Genomic DNA, 17,769 nt, shown 5'->3' with positions numbered 1-17,769 from the left:
TACCCTAGAATCATTTTCAACATTCACATAAATATCCAAACACCATTGCACTGCAATTACAGTTAATACGTCTTCCAAGATGAGGCAGTTCTTGCTAATTGCATTGATAATCTCAATGTATAAGTATAACCTAGCTACCTCCTCAACTGCAAATAAACTACATATCCTGTTCATAGGATCATCGTACAGTGGTCCAGCACACAGTGTCCCCCAGTGGGCCAGAGGGGAGGAGCTCATTCCTGGAGCACTCTTAGCTGCTCAAGAGATCAACAGCAGAGATGACATACTACAAGAGTTGGAGATCGAGGTGGTGCCAATTGTAGTTCCTAACTGTAGTATTGGAACAGGTATTGTTAAGACAGTTGAACAGATTCTCAATCCAACGAGTAACATTTTAGCAGTTGTGGGCTTATTCTGTAACAGGCTAGCTGAGATCATAGTACCATTAGCTAGCCGAGGAGATATTAGTCTGATACAGCTGAGTGGGGCCACTGCACTAGGAGGTGGGCTGCACTATCCACACCATTACAGCACTCTAGCAGGAGTGGAGTATCATGCCAGGGCAATACTGGACTTAATGCAAGCACTCAATTGGACCAAGATTGGCCTACTAAACAGTGTCTCAGAGTTTGATAACTACTATGTGAAGGCAGCAGAAACATTTGTTAGTGAAGCCAAAAAAAATAGGTCAATTGAAATACTCCTCCATGCAGAGGTGGATGTTACAGTTGATTATGTTATTAAAAAGTTGGAAATGTCAAAGATACACATTGTAGTTGCTTTCTTCCCACCATACAAAAGTTTTGATCTAATTTGCCGTGCATATCTCCAAGGCTTGACCTGGCCTAACTACGCTTGGATCTTATCAGATGTTCCCCTACAAGACTTGCACAAGACTAACACAAGTGACTGCAATACAGAGACATTGTTGAGAGCAATGGAGTATGTGATTGTGATACAACAGGTCGTACAACCAGCGGATCCCCATGGTAACCTAGTCTCTGGGAGGAGCTACACTAGTTACATGGAGGCTATGACTAACCATACAAACACATTCAACCCATTTGCCAACATTGTCTATGACTCAGTCTGGGGACTTGGTCTGGCTATTAATAATTCACTGAGGGAACTACAAAACCAGAACAAAGTCATTAACCCATTTCAACAGTTTGGATTACCCCACTCCGATAACTTGAGCACAATAATTGAGAGTCATTTGGTTGAGACACACTTTGCTGGTGCATCGGGAGAATTTGTGTTTAGAAAATCGTCTACTCAGCAATTAGAGCGGACAGTGCAAATAACTCAAATAAAAAACGGTTCATTTATTGTGGTCGGATATTTACACAGTAGTGGACAGTCAGCATGCTTAAACATATCAAAGCTTGGTGCTACACTCCCCACAGTGGATGTACTGCGTGTGTATGACACTCTACACATTGCTGTCACTATCGTCCTTATACTAAGTGTATCACTTTGTTTTGTATTTGTCAGCCTAGTTTTCATTGTTTTCATCATGTATCGAAACCAACCAGAAGTTAAAGCAACCAGCAGATACTTGAGTTTGTGTATATTTGCCGGCTCCTACCTCATACTATTTGGTGCACTGACCCACACTATAGGCAGCCACAGTGTGATTGATGCAGCAAGTGCAAGGAATGCTATATGTGTAATAACAACATCTGCCTCCTCTATTGGCCTCGACCTGATACTAGCTACAACATTGGCCAAGGCATTACGTATTGCTTATGTGTTCACTCATTTCAAGACAATAGGGAAAGCGTGGTCTGATCAGGCCCTGTTGGTACTCATTGCTCTAATAGTCACTGGGAAAGTGGCCGTACTGATTCTATGGTTCAGTTTGGATCCCTACTACATAGCCGATCAGGACGCATATATTAGTGAGAAACAACATTTCAGCGTTACTCAGTATTGCTATTCCGAGCAGGTTGGAGTGTGGTTGTCCCTTGTGTTTGCCTATACTGGTGTGCTGTGTGTGTTTCTGGTGGTCCTAGCTTACAGAACAAGAAGAATCAAACGTGAGAATTTCAAGGATACCAAGAAACTGAATGCACTGATTGCTGGTATCATAATGACCTCTGTCCTATTCACAGCTATGTGGGGGGTATTGCGACTTTCTGGCTATTCACAAATTAGCAAGTTTATACCGAGTGTTGGGTACATGCTGGTCCCACTATTATGTCAAGTGTTACTATTCATACCGAAGCTTATCCCACCTCTAAAGAGGCACATCAAAACACTCGACACGTTTGGAAAGACCAAGTATTCCCATGTCAAAACTTAAAGCATCTGATAGAACTACGTATATACGTAGAACACATGAATATTGCACGTAGCTAGTGCACTTTGTATGTATCGCTATAAATGTATAGTATAGCTATAGTGATTGTTATTTTTACAGAACATTCAATTTCCATTTATAGCAGCTGAGAAAAATTATTAATATAAAGATAAAGTTAACAAGTATTGTACCAAGTCTAGTTATGTTGGGGAAGGACAATATATTCACTTTGCTTCTTATAGGCATTGTTACCAATGCTCAGTTATCGTATTCTGCAACAACATTGAGAGTCCTGTTCATAGGATCATCGTACAGTGGTCCAGCACACAGTGTCCCCCAGTGGGCCAGAGGGGAGGAGCTCATTCCTGGAGCACTCTTAGCTGCTCAAGAGATCAACAGCAGAGATGACATACTACAAGAGTTGGAGATCGAGGTGGTGCCTATTGTAGTTCCTAACTGTAGTATTGTGGAGGGTATTGTGAAGACAATGGAGGAGATACTTGAACAGAGGAATAAAATGCTTTCAGTAATTGGATTGTCCTGTAATAAACTTGCTGGAGTTATTGCAGCTCTAGTGAGCAGAGAGCTAGTTAGTCTGATACAACTGAGTGGGGCCACTGCACTAGGAGGTGGGCTGCACTACCCACACCATTACAGCACTCTAGCAGGAGTGGAGTATCATGCCAGGGCAATACTGGACTTAATGCAAGCACTCAATTGGACCAAGATTGGCCTACTAAACAGTGTCTCAGAGTTTGATAACTACTATACAACATTGACAGAGGCATTTGTTAGTGAAGTGGGAATGAATACTTCTGTAGAGATATTATTCCATTCAGAGGTTGGTAACTACGGTGAACACGATACAACTGTAGAGTACGCTATTAGGAAAGTTCAACTCTCAAAGATACACATTGTAGTTGCTTTCTTCCCACCATACAAAAGTTTTGATCTAATTTGCCGTGCATATCTCCAAGGCTTGACCTGGCCTAACTACGCTTGGATCTTATCAGATGTTCCCCTACAAGACTTGCACAAGACTAACACAAGTGACTGCAATACAGAGACATTGTTGAGAGCAATGGAGTATGTGATTGTGATACAACAGGTCGTACAACCAGCGGATCCCCATGGTAACCTAGTCTCTGGGAGGAGCTACACTAGTTACATGGAGGCTATGACTAACCATACAAACACATTCAACCCATTTGCCAACATTGTCTATGACTCAGTCTGGGGACTTGGTCTGGCTATTAATAATTCACTGAGGGAGCTACAGAATCAATCAATGCACACACTCACAGCCCTTGACTCCAACACGGCCAACACTATTGGGGCAAAGCTACTAACAACACATTTCACTGGAGCATCGGGAACTTTTCAGTTCAGTAGCTCTAATAATAGACAATTGGACCAAACTATTCACATCTCTCAAATACACAACCAGTCCCTCGTTACTATAGGAACGCTACACACAAACAGCTCTAATACAATATTCAACTTGTCCAACTTTGGCAATAATCCCCCAACCAGCCAAATAGCACGAGTATACATCACTGTACACATTGCTGCTACAGTGACCCTGACTGCAGCTGCATGTGCCAGTCTACTGCTGGTCATTGGAGTATTCCTAATGTTCATTTTCTATCGGAACCAGGCTGAAGTGAAAGCTGCCAGCAAATATTTGAGTATTTCCATGTTTCTCGGCTGCTGCCTACTACTGGTAGGAGCTACACTGCACAGCATTACTAGCCATCTAATAATCACTCGCACTAGTACAAGACTCTCGACATGTATGATTGAAATATCGAGCACTTCGATTGGTCTAGACATGATCATCGCCACAGCAACGGCTAAGACTTTACGCATAGCCTATTTGTTTACACATTTTAGGAGCATGGGAAAAGCTTGGTCAGATAAAGGGTTGCTAGGGTTTGCTGCCCTCCTAGTGATTGGTAAAGTGTGTCTACTTGTTGTGTGGTTTGTAGTAGATCCGTACCAGCTGGAGGACAGGAAGACGTTTGTGAGGGGGGGAGGCCACTACAGTGTGGTGCAACAGTGCACGTCTGTACACGTCGGAGTGTGGCTGTCTGTAGTATTACTCTATACTGGTGTGCTGTGTGTGGTTCTGGTGGTCCTAGCTTACAGAACAAGGAGAATCAAACGTGAGAATTTCAAAGATACAAAGAAACTGAATGCACTGATTGCTGGTATCATAATGACTGCAATAATCTGCACTTCTACTTGGGGAATATTGAGATTGGTTGGCCTATCACAAGCCAGCAAAACTATGGCAAATCTCGGCTACATAATCATTCCAATATTGTGCCAAGCATTTCTGTTCATTCCCAAGATCTACCCGCCATTGCGAAGGCATATTGAAATGCTGAGGCCCTCGTACTCTGCACAACCTAACACTATACCATATGGGGGAATACTGAGTGAGATCAACTATCACAAACTAAACAATTGAGACTGAAATTAACTGAGTTTTGGGACTTTTCTTTTGTTCTAGTTTATAGTTTACAGATAGGAAACACACATGTAAGGTTTGTGTATTGTGTACACAGGTACGAGTGTTGTAGTGTACACAGGTTGATATCAAACAGTTAGTCGTTCTTCAAATTAATCAAAACAACATCATTTTACAAAAGCCACACTTTTAACAATAGCAATTCAGTCCAAATCAGTGTTGAGTACTAGCACTAACCAGATCACCAGATCACCAGTTACCACTCGAAGCCTGCAAGTGCACAAACAGACACACAGTGTAAAGCTATTACAAGCACACAAGCACACAAGCTATTCACACACTACACACACACTGTCACCAGACACAAGGACAATTAACCTCAATTAATTAGCACCAAATTATCGACTTTCTTATAGTAAATGGGGAGAGGGTTATTAACCATTGCTCACCTGAGGTTCAGCTGCCCCCCAATCACCGCCATCATCAGCACCCCAGTCCTTGGTGGTGGTGGTCCCAGCCCCACCCATCCAATCATCCTGGTTGAAGGTGGTGGTTGCAGCTGGGGTGGTTGCGGTAGTAGTAGCAGGGGCAGTGGGTGGAGCTCCAGTGGGTGGTATTGTAGGCTCATCCCCCCAGTCACCAGCACTAGGCACTCCCACAGTGTCTGCCCATTGCTATGGAAATAGAACAAATGGTTTAATCATAGTACCAAAGGAGCACTTTTAACAAACAGTGAAAGCAACATGTTGTATGTAATACCCAATAGGGATAGGAGCAGGTAGTCATAACCCCATAAGGACACACACACACTCACATTGAACTAGTTATTACACAATAAGTATCCCTCCACAGCAGCTACACATGTGACTACACTATTATACTATATACAGGCCCTCATGTGGAGGACTATTGTACCCATAACAATAGAAACAACTACTATAAAACAAACACACACTTCTCTCTCTGTCAGTACTAACACAGCTAGTCACACACTTCTCTCTCTGTCAGTACTAACACAGCTAGTCCACTATGAAGCTGCTCATTCTCCCAGTGCTGTTGACAGCTGTACTGTTCTCAACTACCACAAAAGCCAAGTCCCCTCTACTATTGAGTAAGTGTCAGAATAACCACCTATTTACTGTAAAATAAATGTTTTTCCACAGTTAACGGAATACTTGGAGCAGAGCTGAATGTGAAAGACGATCGTAAGAGGTTCTTCGGAGTATTTAATCATGAATGTAACACGCGTGGAGACTATGGGGGTCTCTGGGTGGACCTCATCCATCTACCAAAATGTGGAATCTATGAGCTAAGGTGCCCCATCAGATTAAACATTTATAATTGCTATTTCTATTTCTCTCTCTCTCTCTCTCTAGCATGCAGTATGACCAGGCAACAGGACAGTTTAGTGACATGCCAGACGTGACTATTCGAGTGCCAGGCTTTGGTGAAACAGGCAGTGTTGAATTCTTGGGATTTGTACCATATCTTAGACAGTTTGTGAGCTACTTTGTTGCTCGTGGGTACGTGCGAGGCTGGAGTATCAGAGCAGCACCCTATGACTGGCGGCTAGCAGCAGGTGAGTAGCACAGACTAACACTCTACACACATGCTCCCTCCCCCTACTCACTACAGATGAGCTACAGAGGAGAGGCTACTACAAGCAGCTAAAGGAGCTAGTGCAAACCATGTACACAGAGAATGGCAACCAGAAGGTGACCCTAGTGGTCCACAGCATGGGAGCACTGGTGTCACATCATTTCCTCACTAGCTATGTTAACCAGAAATGGAAGGACCAGTACATCCATGCATGGGTCACCCTTTCAGGGGCGTGGTCGGGCGGTGTGACTGCTGCCGCTTCCATTATCTCGGGGAAAGAATTCGGAGAGATCCCAATCGACTTTTTAGCTGATTTCGCTTCAAGAGCAGCGGCTGGATTTATAGTTCCCATTGCTCGAAGTATTGAGAGCTTACCGTGGCTGCTACCCAGGGCCTCAGTGTTCAAGGACATGCCACTCATTACAACACCCGGTCGTAGCTACACTGCCGCTGACTATGAAGAGCTATTCAAGAGAATACAATACACCAATGGCCACGAAATTCATCAAAAACTAATCCGAAATCTCAACGTTGATTATGCGGCTCCCAACGTCCCCACGTACTGTTACTATGGAGTGGGCGTTCCTACACCAGAGAGATTCTACTACGGTAGAGATTTGGATGACTCGATTACCCAGCCGCTCATGACCATCAATGGAGACGGTGATGGCACAGTGAACTTGGTCAGTTCTCAAGTATGTCACAGGTGGACAGGGATGAGGCAAGGCTTCCAACTGAAGCAGTACGATGGAGTTAGTCACATTGCCATCGTGAGTGAGAGAAGGGTGCTGGATGATATAGCACAAATTGTAGAAGTAAGAAAAGCCACAAGGCGGACCTTCAGGAGAGCCTAGAGAACATGTACTCCTAAGTATTACAAAAACTGAACTTTGTGAACATTGTGTGTATTTATTATTATTGTGTAATTATTATGTGCTGTGTGTAGAGTGAATAATTCTTATGATAACCTCTATAACCCAACACATGAGGCACCCACTGCACATGACTGTCATGTGGTTACCTCTATAACCCAACACATGAGGCACCCACTGCACATGACTGTCATGTGGTTACCTCTATAACCCAACACATGAGGTACCCACTGCACATGACTGTCATGTGGTTACTACACGCATTATACTAGGAACAATGAACACTCTCTCCCCTTATAAAAGGCAAGCACTACGTCTACTCTTACAGTATCAAAGCTTATCACTAACTATAATACTGACTATCAGCGATGAAGCTGCTTCTTCTGTCCATCCTTCTAACAGGCTGGCTAGGACCAATGTCAACTAAAGCAACCAAGTCTCCAATCATTTTTTGTAAGTTAACAACTACAATCATATATTATGTGACATCACAATTACATGCGTACCACACAAAACACCTGAAGCAGTACAATAGTTACTACAACTTCCCGTGTATAGTTCCAGGGGTTACTAACTCTGCTCTGGATGTGAGGAATAATGGAGGGGGCTTCTGCAACACTGGAGACACAGCACAGAGGCTGTGGATAGAGCCATTGAGACTCTTCCTTTGTGGAGAGCAAGAGCTAAGGTACACACACAAACTAATAGCTATAAGACGTTAATACCAGTGCCATACTAGTGATACATTCCATCGACACACTATATATGTCCCCTATAGCCTAAAGTACGATCCCACAACCAACTTCTTCGAGGGCCGACCAGGAGTGATGGTGGAGGTGCCGGGATTTGGAGGGACAGAAGACGTTGAATATATGGGACTATCTCAGACGCTCCCTTATCTAGTCACATTCATTGAGTACTTTGTTGATCGTGGCTATGTCAGAGGAAAGAGCATCAGGACCGTCCCTTATGATTGGAGACTGGCAGCAGGTACTATAATTACATAAGTATACAGTCAGCATGTGCTACAATAATATTAAATACATATTTAGAGTGGTCAGTATTGTGTACTGACAATACACTACAATACACAGATGAGCTGGAGAGGAGAGGCTACTTCAACAATGTACAGAGCTTGGTTGAGGAGACTTACATAGAGAATGGCAACCAGAAAGTGACTCTAGTGGCACACAGTATGGGAGGACTGGTATCACATCACTTCCTTACTAGCTACTCAGGCATCAACCAGGAATGGAAGGACAAGTACATCCACGCATGGGTACCACTGTCGGGGGCGTGGTCAGGTGGTGTACAGACACTTGCACGTGTGATATATGGCGGAGATTTCGACAATGATCTACTATCTTATGTCATCAATGGCTTCCTTGTGCCTATTCTCCGCACCTTCCCAAGTATCCCATGGCTGACCCCAAGGGAGTCAGTGTTCAAGAACACAGTCCTCATATCCACACCGAGCACTAACTACACAGCAGCTAATTTGAAACAACTATTCGATAAAATAGGCTACAAAAATGGATTCCAAATATACAACCATCTGACTACTGTCGTTACTCCTAACTTCCCACCCCCGAATGTGAACACGTTCTGTTACTATGGTTACAATGTACCTACTCCGGAAACGTTTGTATTAAAGCAAGATTTAAACAAAGATGTTATCGGTATGCAAGCAGCTAATGTTGTCATGGGCAACGGTGATGGTACAGTCAACCAGGCCAGCTCGGCAGTATGTCATCAGTGGCAGAGAATGGACCCAAAATATTCCTTCTGGGTACGACAATATGAGCAAGTCAATCACTCAGAGATGGTGACAAATGAACGAGTGCTCAGTGATGTGGCACTAATTGCAGGGGCCTCCCCGCCCACCAGCCGAGTCAGCAGGGAGCAGTAGTCAACACACTACGTATAGTGTTGTGTAGAACTTTGGGAACTAATTATTTATTATTGTTGTTTGCATATTATTATTTATGAGATATCTACACAAGTTCACAGTCAGTCATACACATCGTTGTTGCACTAGTTATCAGAGCACTAGCAAATGAACATAATTATTAGTCATGAAATTCAACAATCCTTACTCAAGTTATGGGCAGTCAAATATATATGCTGATTTCATAGAAAACACAAAGGCTTTTGCTTCAATGTTTTCCTACCGGGCTCTAATCAACCATTCTATTACCAGGGACACACCACCTGGGCCATATTCTCAACTTATAGTAAGTGTTCAACTCACGTCTGAGTCTTGTACAGTCGTGCTGACTGGCCATTGCTCTACAGCCATCTTCTCTGCCTCGGCCTTAGCTTGCTCTTCCTTCTCAACCTGTACAAAAATAAAGCATATACACTGTAATCACTCAAACAAAACTTAGAAATTGCACTCTAAGCTTTATGCTTTCCAATGAAAGAGGACTTGGGCTCTACAAAAAACAAACAGTCCACAGTGACAACCACACCCCTTAATTAATGGTTTGTGCTTTTTCAGCTGCCTAACTTGAATTTAATGTCAAAATTTTATGATTTTCTGAAAGCTTGGAAAGAGACCTTTCAAATGGTGTCATCAAAGTTCATATTTGAGAGATAAAAGTAATTTGGCAATACCATGGTCCGAGGGCGGAAAATGTCAAATTTAGGCTCCGAAGAAGTTTTGGATTGAAACACATCATTTTGAAAGGTCTCTTTCTAACCTTTCAGAAAATTAGAATATTTTTGACATTGGATGAACGGTACTCAAGTTAATGGCTGTTGAAAGATGTTCCCCCTCCACAATTTAAATCAATGGTTCGGGGACTCTTTCAGCTGCTATAACTTGGAATTCTGTGGATCCAATGTCAAAAATTTTATGATTTTCTGAAAGCTCAGAAAAAGACCTTTCAAATGGTGTCATCAAACTTCGTATTTGAGAGATAAAAGTATTTGCCAATTTGGCGATACCATGGATTATATATAGCCCATGGTCCGAGGCCGAAAAATGTCAAATTTAGGCTCCGAAGAAGTTTTGGATTGAAACACATCATTTGAAAGGTCTCTTTCTAAGCTTTCAGAAAATTAGAATATTTTTGACATTGGATGAACGGTACTCATGTTGAAAGATGTTCCCCCTCCACAATTTAAATCAATGGTTCGGGGACTCTTTCAGCTGCTATAACTTGGAATTCTGTGGATCCAATGTCAAAAATTTTATGATTTTCTGAAAGCTCAGAAAAAGACCTTTCAAATGGTGTCATCAAACTTCGTATTTGAGAGATAAAAGTATTTGCCAATTTGGCGATACCATGGATTATAGCCCATGGTCCGAGGCCGAAAAATGTCAAATTTAGGCTCCGAAGAAGTTTTGGATTGAAACACATCATTTGAAAGGTCTCTTTCTAAGCTTTTAGAAAATTAGAATATTTTTGACATTGGATGAACGGTACTCAAGTTAATGGCTGTTGAAAGATGTTCCCCCTCCGCAATTTAAATCAATGGTTCTGGGACTCTTTCAGCTGCTATACCTTGGAATTCTGCGGATCCAATGTCAAAAATTTTATGATTTTCTGAAAGCTCAGAAAAAGACCTTTCAAATGGTGTCATCAAACTTCGTATTTGAGAGATAAAAGTATTTGCCAATTTGGCGATACCATGGATTCTTTCAGCTGCTATACCTTGGAATTCTGCGGATCCAATGTCAAAAATTTTATGATTTTCTGAAAGCTCAGAAAAAGACCTTTCAAATGGTGTCATCAAACTTCGTATTTGAGAGATAAAAGTATTTGCCAATTTGGCGATACCATGGATTATAGCCCATGGTCCGAGGCCGAAAAATGTCAAATTTAGGCTCCGAAGAAGTTTTGGATTGAAACACATCATTTGAAAGGTCTCTTTCTAAGCTTTTAGAAAATTAGAATATTTTTGACATTGGATGAACGGTACTCAAGTTAATGGCTGTTGAAAGATGTTCCCCCTCCGCAATTTAAATCAATGGTTCTGGGACTCTTTCAGCTGCTATACCTTGGAATTCTGCGGATCCAATGTCAAAAATTTTATGATTTTCTGAAAGCTCAGAAAAAGACCTTTCAAATGGTGTCATCAAACTTCGTATTTGAGAGATAAAAGTATTTGCCAATTTGGCGATACCATGGATTCTTTCAGCTGCTATACCTTGGAATTCTGCGGATCCAATGTCAAAAATTTTATGATTTTCTGAAAGCTCAGAAAAAGACCTTTCAAATGGTGTCATCAAACTTCGTATTTGAGAGATAAAAGTATTTGCCAATTTGGCGATACCATGGATTCTTTCAGCTGCTATACCTAGGAATTCTGCGGATCCAATTTTAAAAAATTTTATGATTTTCTGAAAGCTCAGAAAAAGACCTTTCAAATGGTGTCATCAAACTTCGTATTTGAGAGATAAAAGTATTTGCCAATTTGGCGATACCATGGATTATAGTATAGCCCATGGTCCGAGGCCGAAAAATGTCAAATTTAGGCTCCGAAGAAGTTTTGGATTGAAACATATCATTTGAAAGGTCTTTAGAATATTTTTGACATTGGATGAACGGTACTCAAGTTAATGGCTGTTGAAAGATGTTCCCCCTCCACAATTTAAATCAATGGTTCGGGGACTCTTTCAGCTGCTATACCTTGGAATTCTGTGAATCCAATGTCAAAAATTTTATGATTTTCTGAAAGCTCAGAAAAAGACCTTTCAAATGGTGTCATCAAACTTCGTATTTGAGAGATAAAAGTATTTGCCGATACCATGGATTATATAGCCCATGGTCCGAGGCCGAAAAATGTCAAATTTAGGCTCCGAAGAAGTTTTGGATTGAAACATATCATTTGAAAGGTCTTTTTCTAAGCTTTCAGAAAATTAGAATATTTTTGACATTGGATGAACGGTACTCAAGTTAATGGCTGTTGAGTTGAGAAAAAATTCGTCAAAAGTCAAGGTAGATTCTAGACAGCGTGTTTCTGACCATAGGTCTCAATATCCTCAACATGCCACAGATTATACAAGGAAGGCTGTTTCTAAACATAGGGATTTGAACCCCCTACAGACAAAAGCTTCCACAAAGAAGGCTGTTTCTAAGCATAGGGATTTTTAGTACAAAAATAAAGCATCTTTGAACGGCCATAACTCTACTTTCGTTGGTCCAATAACATTAATTTTACGATTTTCTGAAAGCTTAGAGAGAGGCCTTTCAGATGATATGTTAAAAATCAAAAGTCTATTTTGGGCCTGTTTTTGACAAAATACAATAGCCCACAGTCTTTTTCCAGAAATAGGAAATTATGGCCTGTTCCAAATTTGGGATTTGAGCATACCACCTGAATGGGCTCCTTCTATAAAGTATCATAAAATCATAAAATCGTTGAATTTGGACCGTTAGAATTCTAGTTACAGAGTCAACTTTAGGAATTTTCTTACCTCCTCTGGGTCCCTGTAGAAGAACAGGTCAGGCATGACTTCCCAGGGTAGCTCACGACTGATGGTACCACGGAGACGCAGTACCTCCCTACACAGTAGCCACCACATGAGGCCAAGAGATTGCTTGCCCTGTGTGTGTGTGTGTGTGTGTGTGTGTGTGTGTGTGTGTGTGTGTGTGTGTGTGTGTGTGTGTGTGTGTGTGTGGAGGGGGGGGGGCAGTGGACACTGACGTACACAGGTCTTATCAGTAATTATGATATTCCCTAGAACAGCTTACTAACATTGGCTATAATACATATCCACATATTCCCAGGCTTTCAGAGTTATTGACTGCACCCACTCACTCACCATATTATTGCAGGGGATGGCCACGTCAATATAACGGAGAGGGGAGGAGCTGTTGCAGAATGCAATGACAGGAATGTTCACGTACGCAGCTTCAGTGATGGGCTGCAAGTGATATACATTATGAAGGGGGTGGGCACTAGTAATTGTAACTGAATATTTTTACATGTATCAGGAGAGTACCTCAATCTATCTAGTATCATCATAGCGAGACATGGCTGTAATGGTGTCAGCTGCTTACCTGATGGTCAGATCGTGCGTCTGACACAACAAGGAGGCGTGGCTCTCGGAAAGCCTTCTGAATCTGATTCGTGAATGTTCCCGGAGTGAATCTCCCAGCAATGGGGAAGGCACCAGTGTAGTGGGCAAACTTGAGTATGGCACGCTGGGGGAGAGAGATAACTAATGTATATACAATAATGAATTAAACTGAATATACAAATTAAGAGGCAGTTTGAGTATTGTTGTTGTAGAGTAAAAGCTAAGAAGCTTAAGTGTTACCTGTCCATATGGCTTGTTGGAGAGGACACACACGTCAGTGGGGTTCTCAATGGCAGCGATGACTCGAGCAGCAAACAGAAGCTTCTCCCATGTCTTGCGTATGTTGATGATGGGTGTGCCATCAGTCTTGGTCTTGAAGATATAGGAGGCCATTTGGAAGTCAGTGTTAGAGTCGCCCAGGTGAGCCCCAGCAGCTAGTATCTTAGTGACATCATCTTCCTTCATGGAGAGGACCTCGTATCCGCCAGACATTGTGGTGGTTGTTGTTCAGGGAAAGTAACGGAGAAACAAACGGTACTGTATAATGAGTGGGTGGAGATATGAGGTGTCATGTAAGTGTACATGATTTCAACAATATTATTACAACCACCACAACATGCAATTATTACTCCCTAAATACGTTTTCTAATGCTTTGATATTGATATTACAAATTTATAATGATACATAGACCCATGTATGTAATAATGATGTCAATTTGAACACCAGGAAGGCTAATAATGAGAGAATAAACTCACCACACTTGATGCTATCACGGAATGGAAGAGAAAGGAACTACACGTGGTCGGTGTCGCAATTTGAGCATGCGCAGAAAACGATAAGCCTCGATACAAACCGCAGGGGTTAAATCACTCACCGCCCAAACGTATCCGCACCTATACCTCGAGGTCATACAAAATATACATGTACTCAGGAGCACCTCCTGATGTACTGTAGTCATATACAGTACAATGCCTTATATGTTGCAACACATACGTACATGTAATTATTATACTTCTAATAAGTCAGTTCTTGTTGGTGATATCCTTTTCACTTCTTTGTCAGCCTCCATTTCTTGGATATGGTAGACGACTCTAGCTTGTGTGAGGCTAGGGTAGAGGGAGAGCATCATGTCCATCCATTCCTCTAGCCTCTCCTGGTTACCAGGGCAACACATGCACACACTCAGCACTGAACCTGCATTGGTAAGAATAGTCATCTGCATTCAGGGAAGTATAATGATTTACTGTAGAAATCTAAACAGTCAAGACATTACTGTATATTATTTATTATACTGACACAATTTTAAATGCTTGATACAGATGGTAGTAGGGACCTCACCTTCTTTCTTTGCTACCTCCACTTGATCCTCTGGTAATAGTGTGAGATGGGTACTGCCAGTTAGTGTGAGGGTATAATACAGCTGCTCCAGACTGTGCTGCCAGAGTGTATGTGGACCCTCCACATGCAGCAGAGCATCACTCATGTCAGAGTGGAGCAGGGACACTTGCCTCTCTGTAGTGGCACTCACAATATACGAGTCTGGTTTATCCTGCACATGTACAATGAGGAGATGGAATAGTAACACACACATTAAGCTAACCTTATGTACGGTGATGTTTCCACGATGAGAAGTGAGCCTCTTGAGGATGAACTGAGATAGCTCCACTGGCTCTGTTGGTAGACTACCAACGTACACTTTGTACGGATCCACATATTCATACTTGTCAAATAAATACGCAATTCGAATACATTTTTGAACAGGGAGACTCATTTTTCCAAATATATGGTTTAGAAGATTGTAAGTTTCTTGGTTTGGACGAACGCCATTCTCTTCCATTTTGGTGAGGATTTCCAGGGACAGTTCTAATTGAGGTATGGATCGTGGCCAAATAGCATCCAACATTCTCTTAGGAGCAAATCGACCTATGGGGAATATCGATATAATCTTGTTGTATACGTCAATGTCTTTCTGAAGGTCTAGTTTCTCCATTTGTGTCATGGCAACTTGTATCAGCTCCATATGGCCTTTGCTGTACTTCTCTCTTTTTTTGAACTTATCAATGGCTAGGCTAAATTGTTCCCTTTGATTAATCCTCACTTTGTTTGATAATGTACTCTCCAGGCTATGTGACTTCATTACAGTGTCCTGTGCTTGGAGCTCCTCAGATTGTTTTCCCTGCGTATGAGGAGGATTTTCAGATGAGTAGCATCTTGAATATGAAGGTATACATCGTATAATGTGATTTCTTAGCTGGAGGCAACTGTGTAACCTTGTATATAGCGGTCCCAAAGACATCTCTTTAGATATTATGTCTAGTTTTAGCTCCGTCAAAATTAATATTTCATTCAGGAACGTTAATTTAGGAAGAGCATTTACGGTCTGAAAAAGCTTGTTCTGTGGAAAGGATCACATTCCATTCTCCAACATAGAATTATCCAATGAGATTGTTGGGATTCGTAGCCAATCAGATTGCAGGCTAAGGTTGACGTTATTCCTAAAGCCCGCTTAGGGGGAGGGGACTCTGTATAAAATTTAGACTGATTTCGTAATCTTGATCAGAAACGTGAATTCAAGAAACAAAGAAGAAGATGGCTCGTACTAAACAAACTGCAAGAAAGTCTACCGGAGGAAAGGCTCCAAGGAAACAATTGGCCACCAAAGCCGCCCGTAAGAGTGCTCCGTCAACTGGAGGAGTCAAGAAGCCTCATCGTTATAGACCTGGAACTGTGGCTCTTCGAGAGATCAGACGTTACCAGAAGTCCACAGAACTACTCATCAGGAAACTGCCATTTCAAAGGCTTGTAAGGGAGATTGCTCAAGACTTCAAGACTGACTTAAGGTTCCAGAGTGCTGCCATTGGAGCCCTACAGGTGTGTAATGTGTCAAAGCCTAAAAGCCTAATTTACACCTCACTGATGATTATCATTGAATCACATACGTATGTGTTGATCTTTACAGGAAGCGTCTGAGGCATACCTTGTTGGACTGTTTGAGGACACTAACTTGTGTGCTATCCATGCCAAGCGTGTCACCATCATGCCCAAGGACATCCAGCTGGCCAGGAGAATCCGTGGGGAGAGGGCTTAGATAGCCAGCCAGCCAGAACTCGAACATTATCTTATGAACTTACTTGTTGTTTTGTTTTGCTCTCATTTGTGTGTAATGCTGTATGCCTACATGTTCTCTCATTCACATTTTTATCAAAATGTTATTTGTTACCCTCCCCATTGATCCAAAATAATAAAGGTTGTACATGTACAACAAGTGTACAGATAATCAATAATAAATGGGTGTGTCCAAACCCTCAGGTCACGCCCATCTATAACGCAACAATGAATCGGGGATTCCCCCAGTATCATGAGATCTGGGGGCGTGTCTGATAAACAACAAGAGGCTCATAAAATGAAGCTGTACCTACTCTCCGCTCTTCTCTTCCTGGCCTGCACTGATGCAGTGCTCGGCGGCCAACCAGCGCTTACCTGGCTCAAGAACCTTCAAGGAATTATTGCCACCCATGCTGCTCAAGGACATCGGCTGCACAAGTACTGCCTTAGCGTAATGATTATATGTGTACTTCACCTCTCTGCCTCGCTTCTCTGCAGGAGACAATCTGATGCTTGCAATACAGACATCACTGAGTCATTCTCACCTTCTTTCCAGCTATGCCAGCAGGAGCTGACTGATGTGTTAAGTTTCAGTGCTGACGAAGCTGAAGTGACAAAGTTCTGCCATGATAAGTGTGGCCCTCTTGTCATTGATTTTTCCGAAAGACTTGCCAAAGACTGTGGCATTCCAGATGCAGCGGTATTTAGATTGTGTTTGTTCTTTGCATGCAATAACCCTCTATCCCCCGGCCATGGCCTCTAGCCTGACATGAATGTGAAGGAAATCATCAACTCTACGTGTCTCTATGGCCCAGGCAACACTTTGTGTGCTCTCCTGTGGAGGAATGTTCTCATGAATCCTCCTCAGACATACTATGTACGTTTATTTGTGTGTGCATCTCTATCATTGATATCTGATTCAAGCTATATTGAGTGTGCATGGTTGATTGCAGACTTGTATCTCTGACTATGTTCCTGGCCAAGCTTGTCCAGACTCCTGCAAGACTGTGAGTGAACAATTTTGAATGAGTTGCAACATAATTATATGTTTTTCCTCAGGCTGAAGCCTGGGTCAACACCAACGTAGGCTGCTGCTACCGTGCCTACCTGGACTTCCTAGACTCTCAAGGGTATGTGTGAGCTACACAGTATGGACTAGTGTATTGTACTAAATGTTTGCCAACTTCCAGAGCCGATGAAGGTGTACTAACAGACGACTTTTGGACCACGTGCGGTGTGAAGGAGCCTCAGAAGTGCCTCCCCTGAATGTGAGCACTATATACGGAGGACAAGAGCGAGCTAGCTGCTTTACTAAGCTAAACAGACTTGGTTGTAAAAAAAATTGTATGCATTTTTGTCAAGATGATAATTATTAGGGAATTCCCC

The 17,769-nt window shown here is 42.2% G+C and overlaps 8 protein-coding genes across 8 annotated transcripts; 6 read left to right on the top strand and 2 right to left on the bottom strand.

Annotated features, from left to right (window-relative positions):
• Positions 1 to 43: 43 nt before the first annotated feature.
• Positions 44 to 2,305, top strand: LOC135351447 (gamma-aminobutyric acid type B receptor subunit 2-like). The gene has a single exon (XM_064550438.1). The coding sequence runs from the start codon at positions 80 to 82 to the stop codon at positions 2,303 to 2,305; it is 2,226 nt and encodes a 741-aa protein (XP_064406508.1). The 5' UTR covers positions 44 to 79.
• Positions 2,306 to 2,504: 199 nt separating this feature from the next.
• LOC135351446 (gamma-aminobutyric acid type B receptor subunit 1-like) lies at positions 2,505 to 4,938 on the top strand. Its single transcript, XM_064550437.1, has one exon. It carries the CDS (start codon positions 2,505 to 2,507, stop codon positions 4,773 to 4,775), a length of 2,271 nt encoding a protein of 756 aa, XP_064406507.1. The 3' UTR covers positions 4,776 to 4,938.
• Positions 4,912 to 14,162, bottom strand: LOC135351465 (small ribosomal subunit protein uS2-like). The gene is made up of 8 exons (XM_064550464.1): positions 14,034 to 14,162; positions 13,518 to 13,814; positions 13,258 to 13,401; positions 13,020 to 13,121; positions 12,672 to 12,800; positions 9,498 to 9,584; positions 5,225 to 5,449; positions 4,912 to 5,045 (listed from the first exon to the last, which is right to left on the bottom strand). The coding sequence occupies exons 2-8, from the start codon at positions 13,767 to 13,769 to the stop codon at positions 5,025 to 5,027; spliced, it is 960 nt and encodes a 319-aa protein (XP_064406534.1). The 5' UTR covers positions 13,770 to 13,814; positions 14,034 to 14,162; the 3' UTR covers positions 4,912 to 5,024.
• LOC135351454 (phosphatidylcholine-sterol acyltransferase-like) lies at positions 5,725 to 7,350 on the top strand. Its single transcript, XM_064550451.1, has 4 exons — positions 5,725 to 5,886; positions 5,939 to 6,089; positions 6,152 to 6,354; positions 6,411 to 7,350. The coding sequence occupies exons 1-4, from the start codon at positions 5,805 to 5,807 to the stop codon at positions 7,226 to 7,228; spliced, it is 1,254 nt and encodes a 417-aa protein (XP_064406521.1). The 5' UTR covers positions 5,725 to 5,804; the 3' UTR covers positions 7,229 to 7,350.
• LOC135351455 (phosphatidylcholine-sterol acyltransferase-like) lies at positions 7,537 to 9,335 on the top strand. The gene is made up of 4 exons (XM_064550452.1): positions 7,537 to 7,699; positions 7,805 to 7,934; positions 8,025 to 8,236; positions 8,341 to 9,335. Exons 1-4 carry the CDS (start codon positions 7,615 to 7,617, stop codon positions 9,153 to 9,155), a joined length of 1,242 nt encoding a protein of 413 aa, XP_064406522.1. The 5' UTR covers positions 7,537 to 7,614; the 3' UTR covers positions 9,156 to 9,335.
• A 16-nt stretch (positions 14,163 to 14,178) lies between the features above and the next one.
• LOC135351462 (evolutionarily conserved signaling intermediate in Toll pathway, mitochondrial-like) lies at positions 14,179 to 15,627 on the bottom strand. Its single transcript, XM_064550461.1, has 3 exons — positions 14,879 to 15,627; positions 14,617 to 14,827; positions 14,179 to 14,472 (listed from the first exon to the last, which is right to left on the bottom strand). The coding sequence occupies exons 1-3, from the start codon at positions 15,572 to 15,574 to the stop codon at positions 14,285 to 14,287; spliced, it is 1,095 nt and encodes a 364-aa protein (XP_064406531.1). The 5' UTR covers positions 15,575 to 15,627; the 3' UTR covers positions 14,179 to 14,284.
• A 190-nt stretch (positions 15,628 to 15,817) lies between these two features.
• On the top strand, positions 15,818 to 16,502 carry LOC135351480 (histone H3.3A). Its single transcript, XM_064550478.1, has 2 exons — positions 15,818 to 16,149; positions 16,238 to 16,502. The coding sequence occupies exons 1-2, from the start codon at positions 15,868 to 15,870 to the stop codon at positions 16,364 to 16,366; spliced, it is 411 nt and encodes a 136-aa protein (XP_064406548.1). The 5' UTR covers positions 15,818 to 15,867; the 3' UTR covers positions 16,367 to 16,502.
• Positions 16,503 to 16,621: 119 nt separating this feature from the next.
• Positions 16,622 to 17,763, top strand: LOC135351471 (uncharacterized). The gene is made up of 6 exons (XM_064550470.1): positions 16,622 to 16,821; positions 16,882 to 17,083; positions 17,147 to 17,260; positions 17,337 to 17,390; positions 17,443 to 17,513; positions 17,574 to 17,763. Exons 1-6 carry the CDS (start codon positions 16,637 to 16,639, stop codon positions 17,647 to 17,649), a joined length of 702 nt encoding a protein of 233 aa, XP_064406540.1. The 5' UTR covers positions 16,622 to 16,636; the 3' UTR covers positions 17,650 to 17,763.
• Positions 17,764 to 17,769: the final 6 nt, after the last annotated feature.

The sequence above is a fragment of the Halichondria panicea genome, chromosome 17, assembly GCF_963675165.1.
Source record: "Halichondria panicea chromosome 17, odHalPani1.1, whole genome shotgun sequence".
NCBI classification, from domain to species: Eukaryota; Metazoa; Porifera; class Demospongiae; order Suberitida; family Halichondriidae; genus Halichondria; species Halichondria panicea.
Note: the sequence above shows the minus strand (reverse complement) of the source record. Positions and strands in the feature narration are given on the sequence as shown.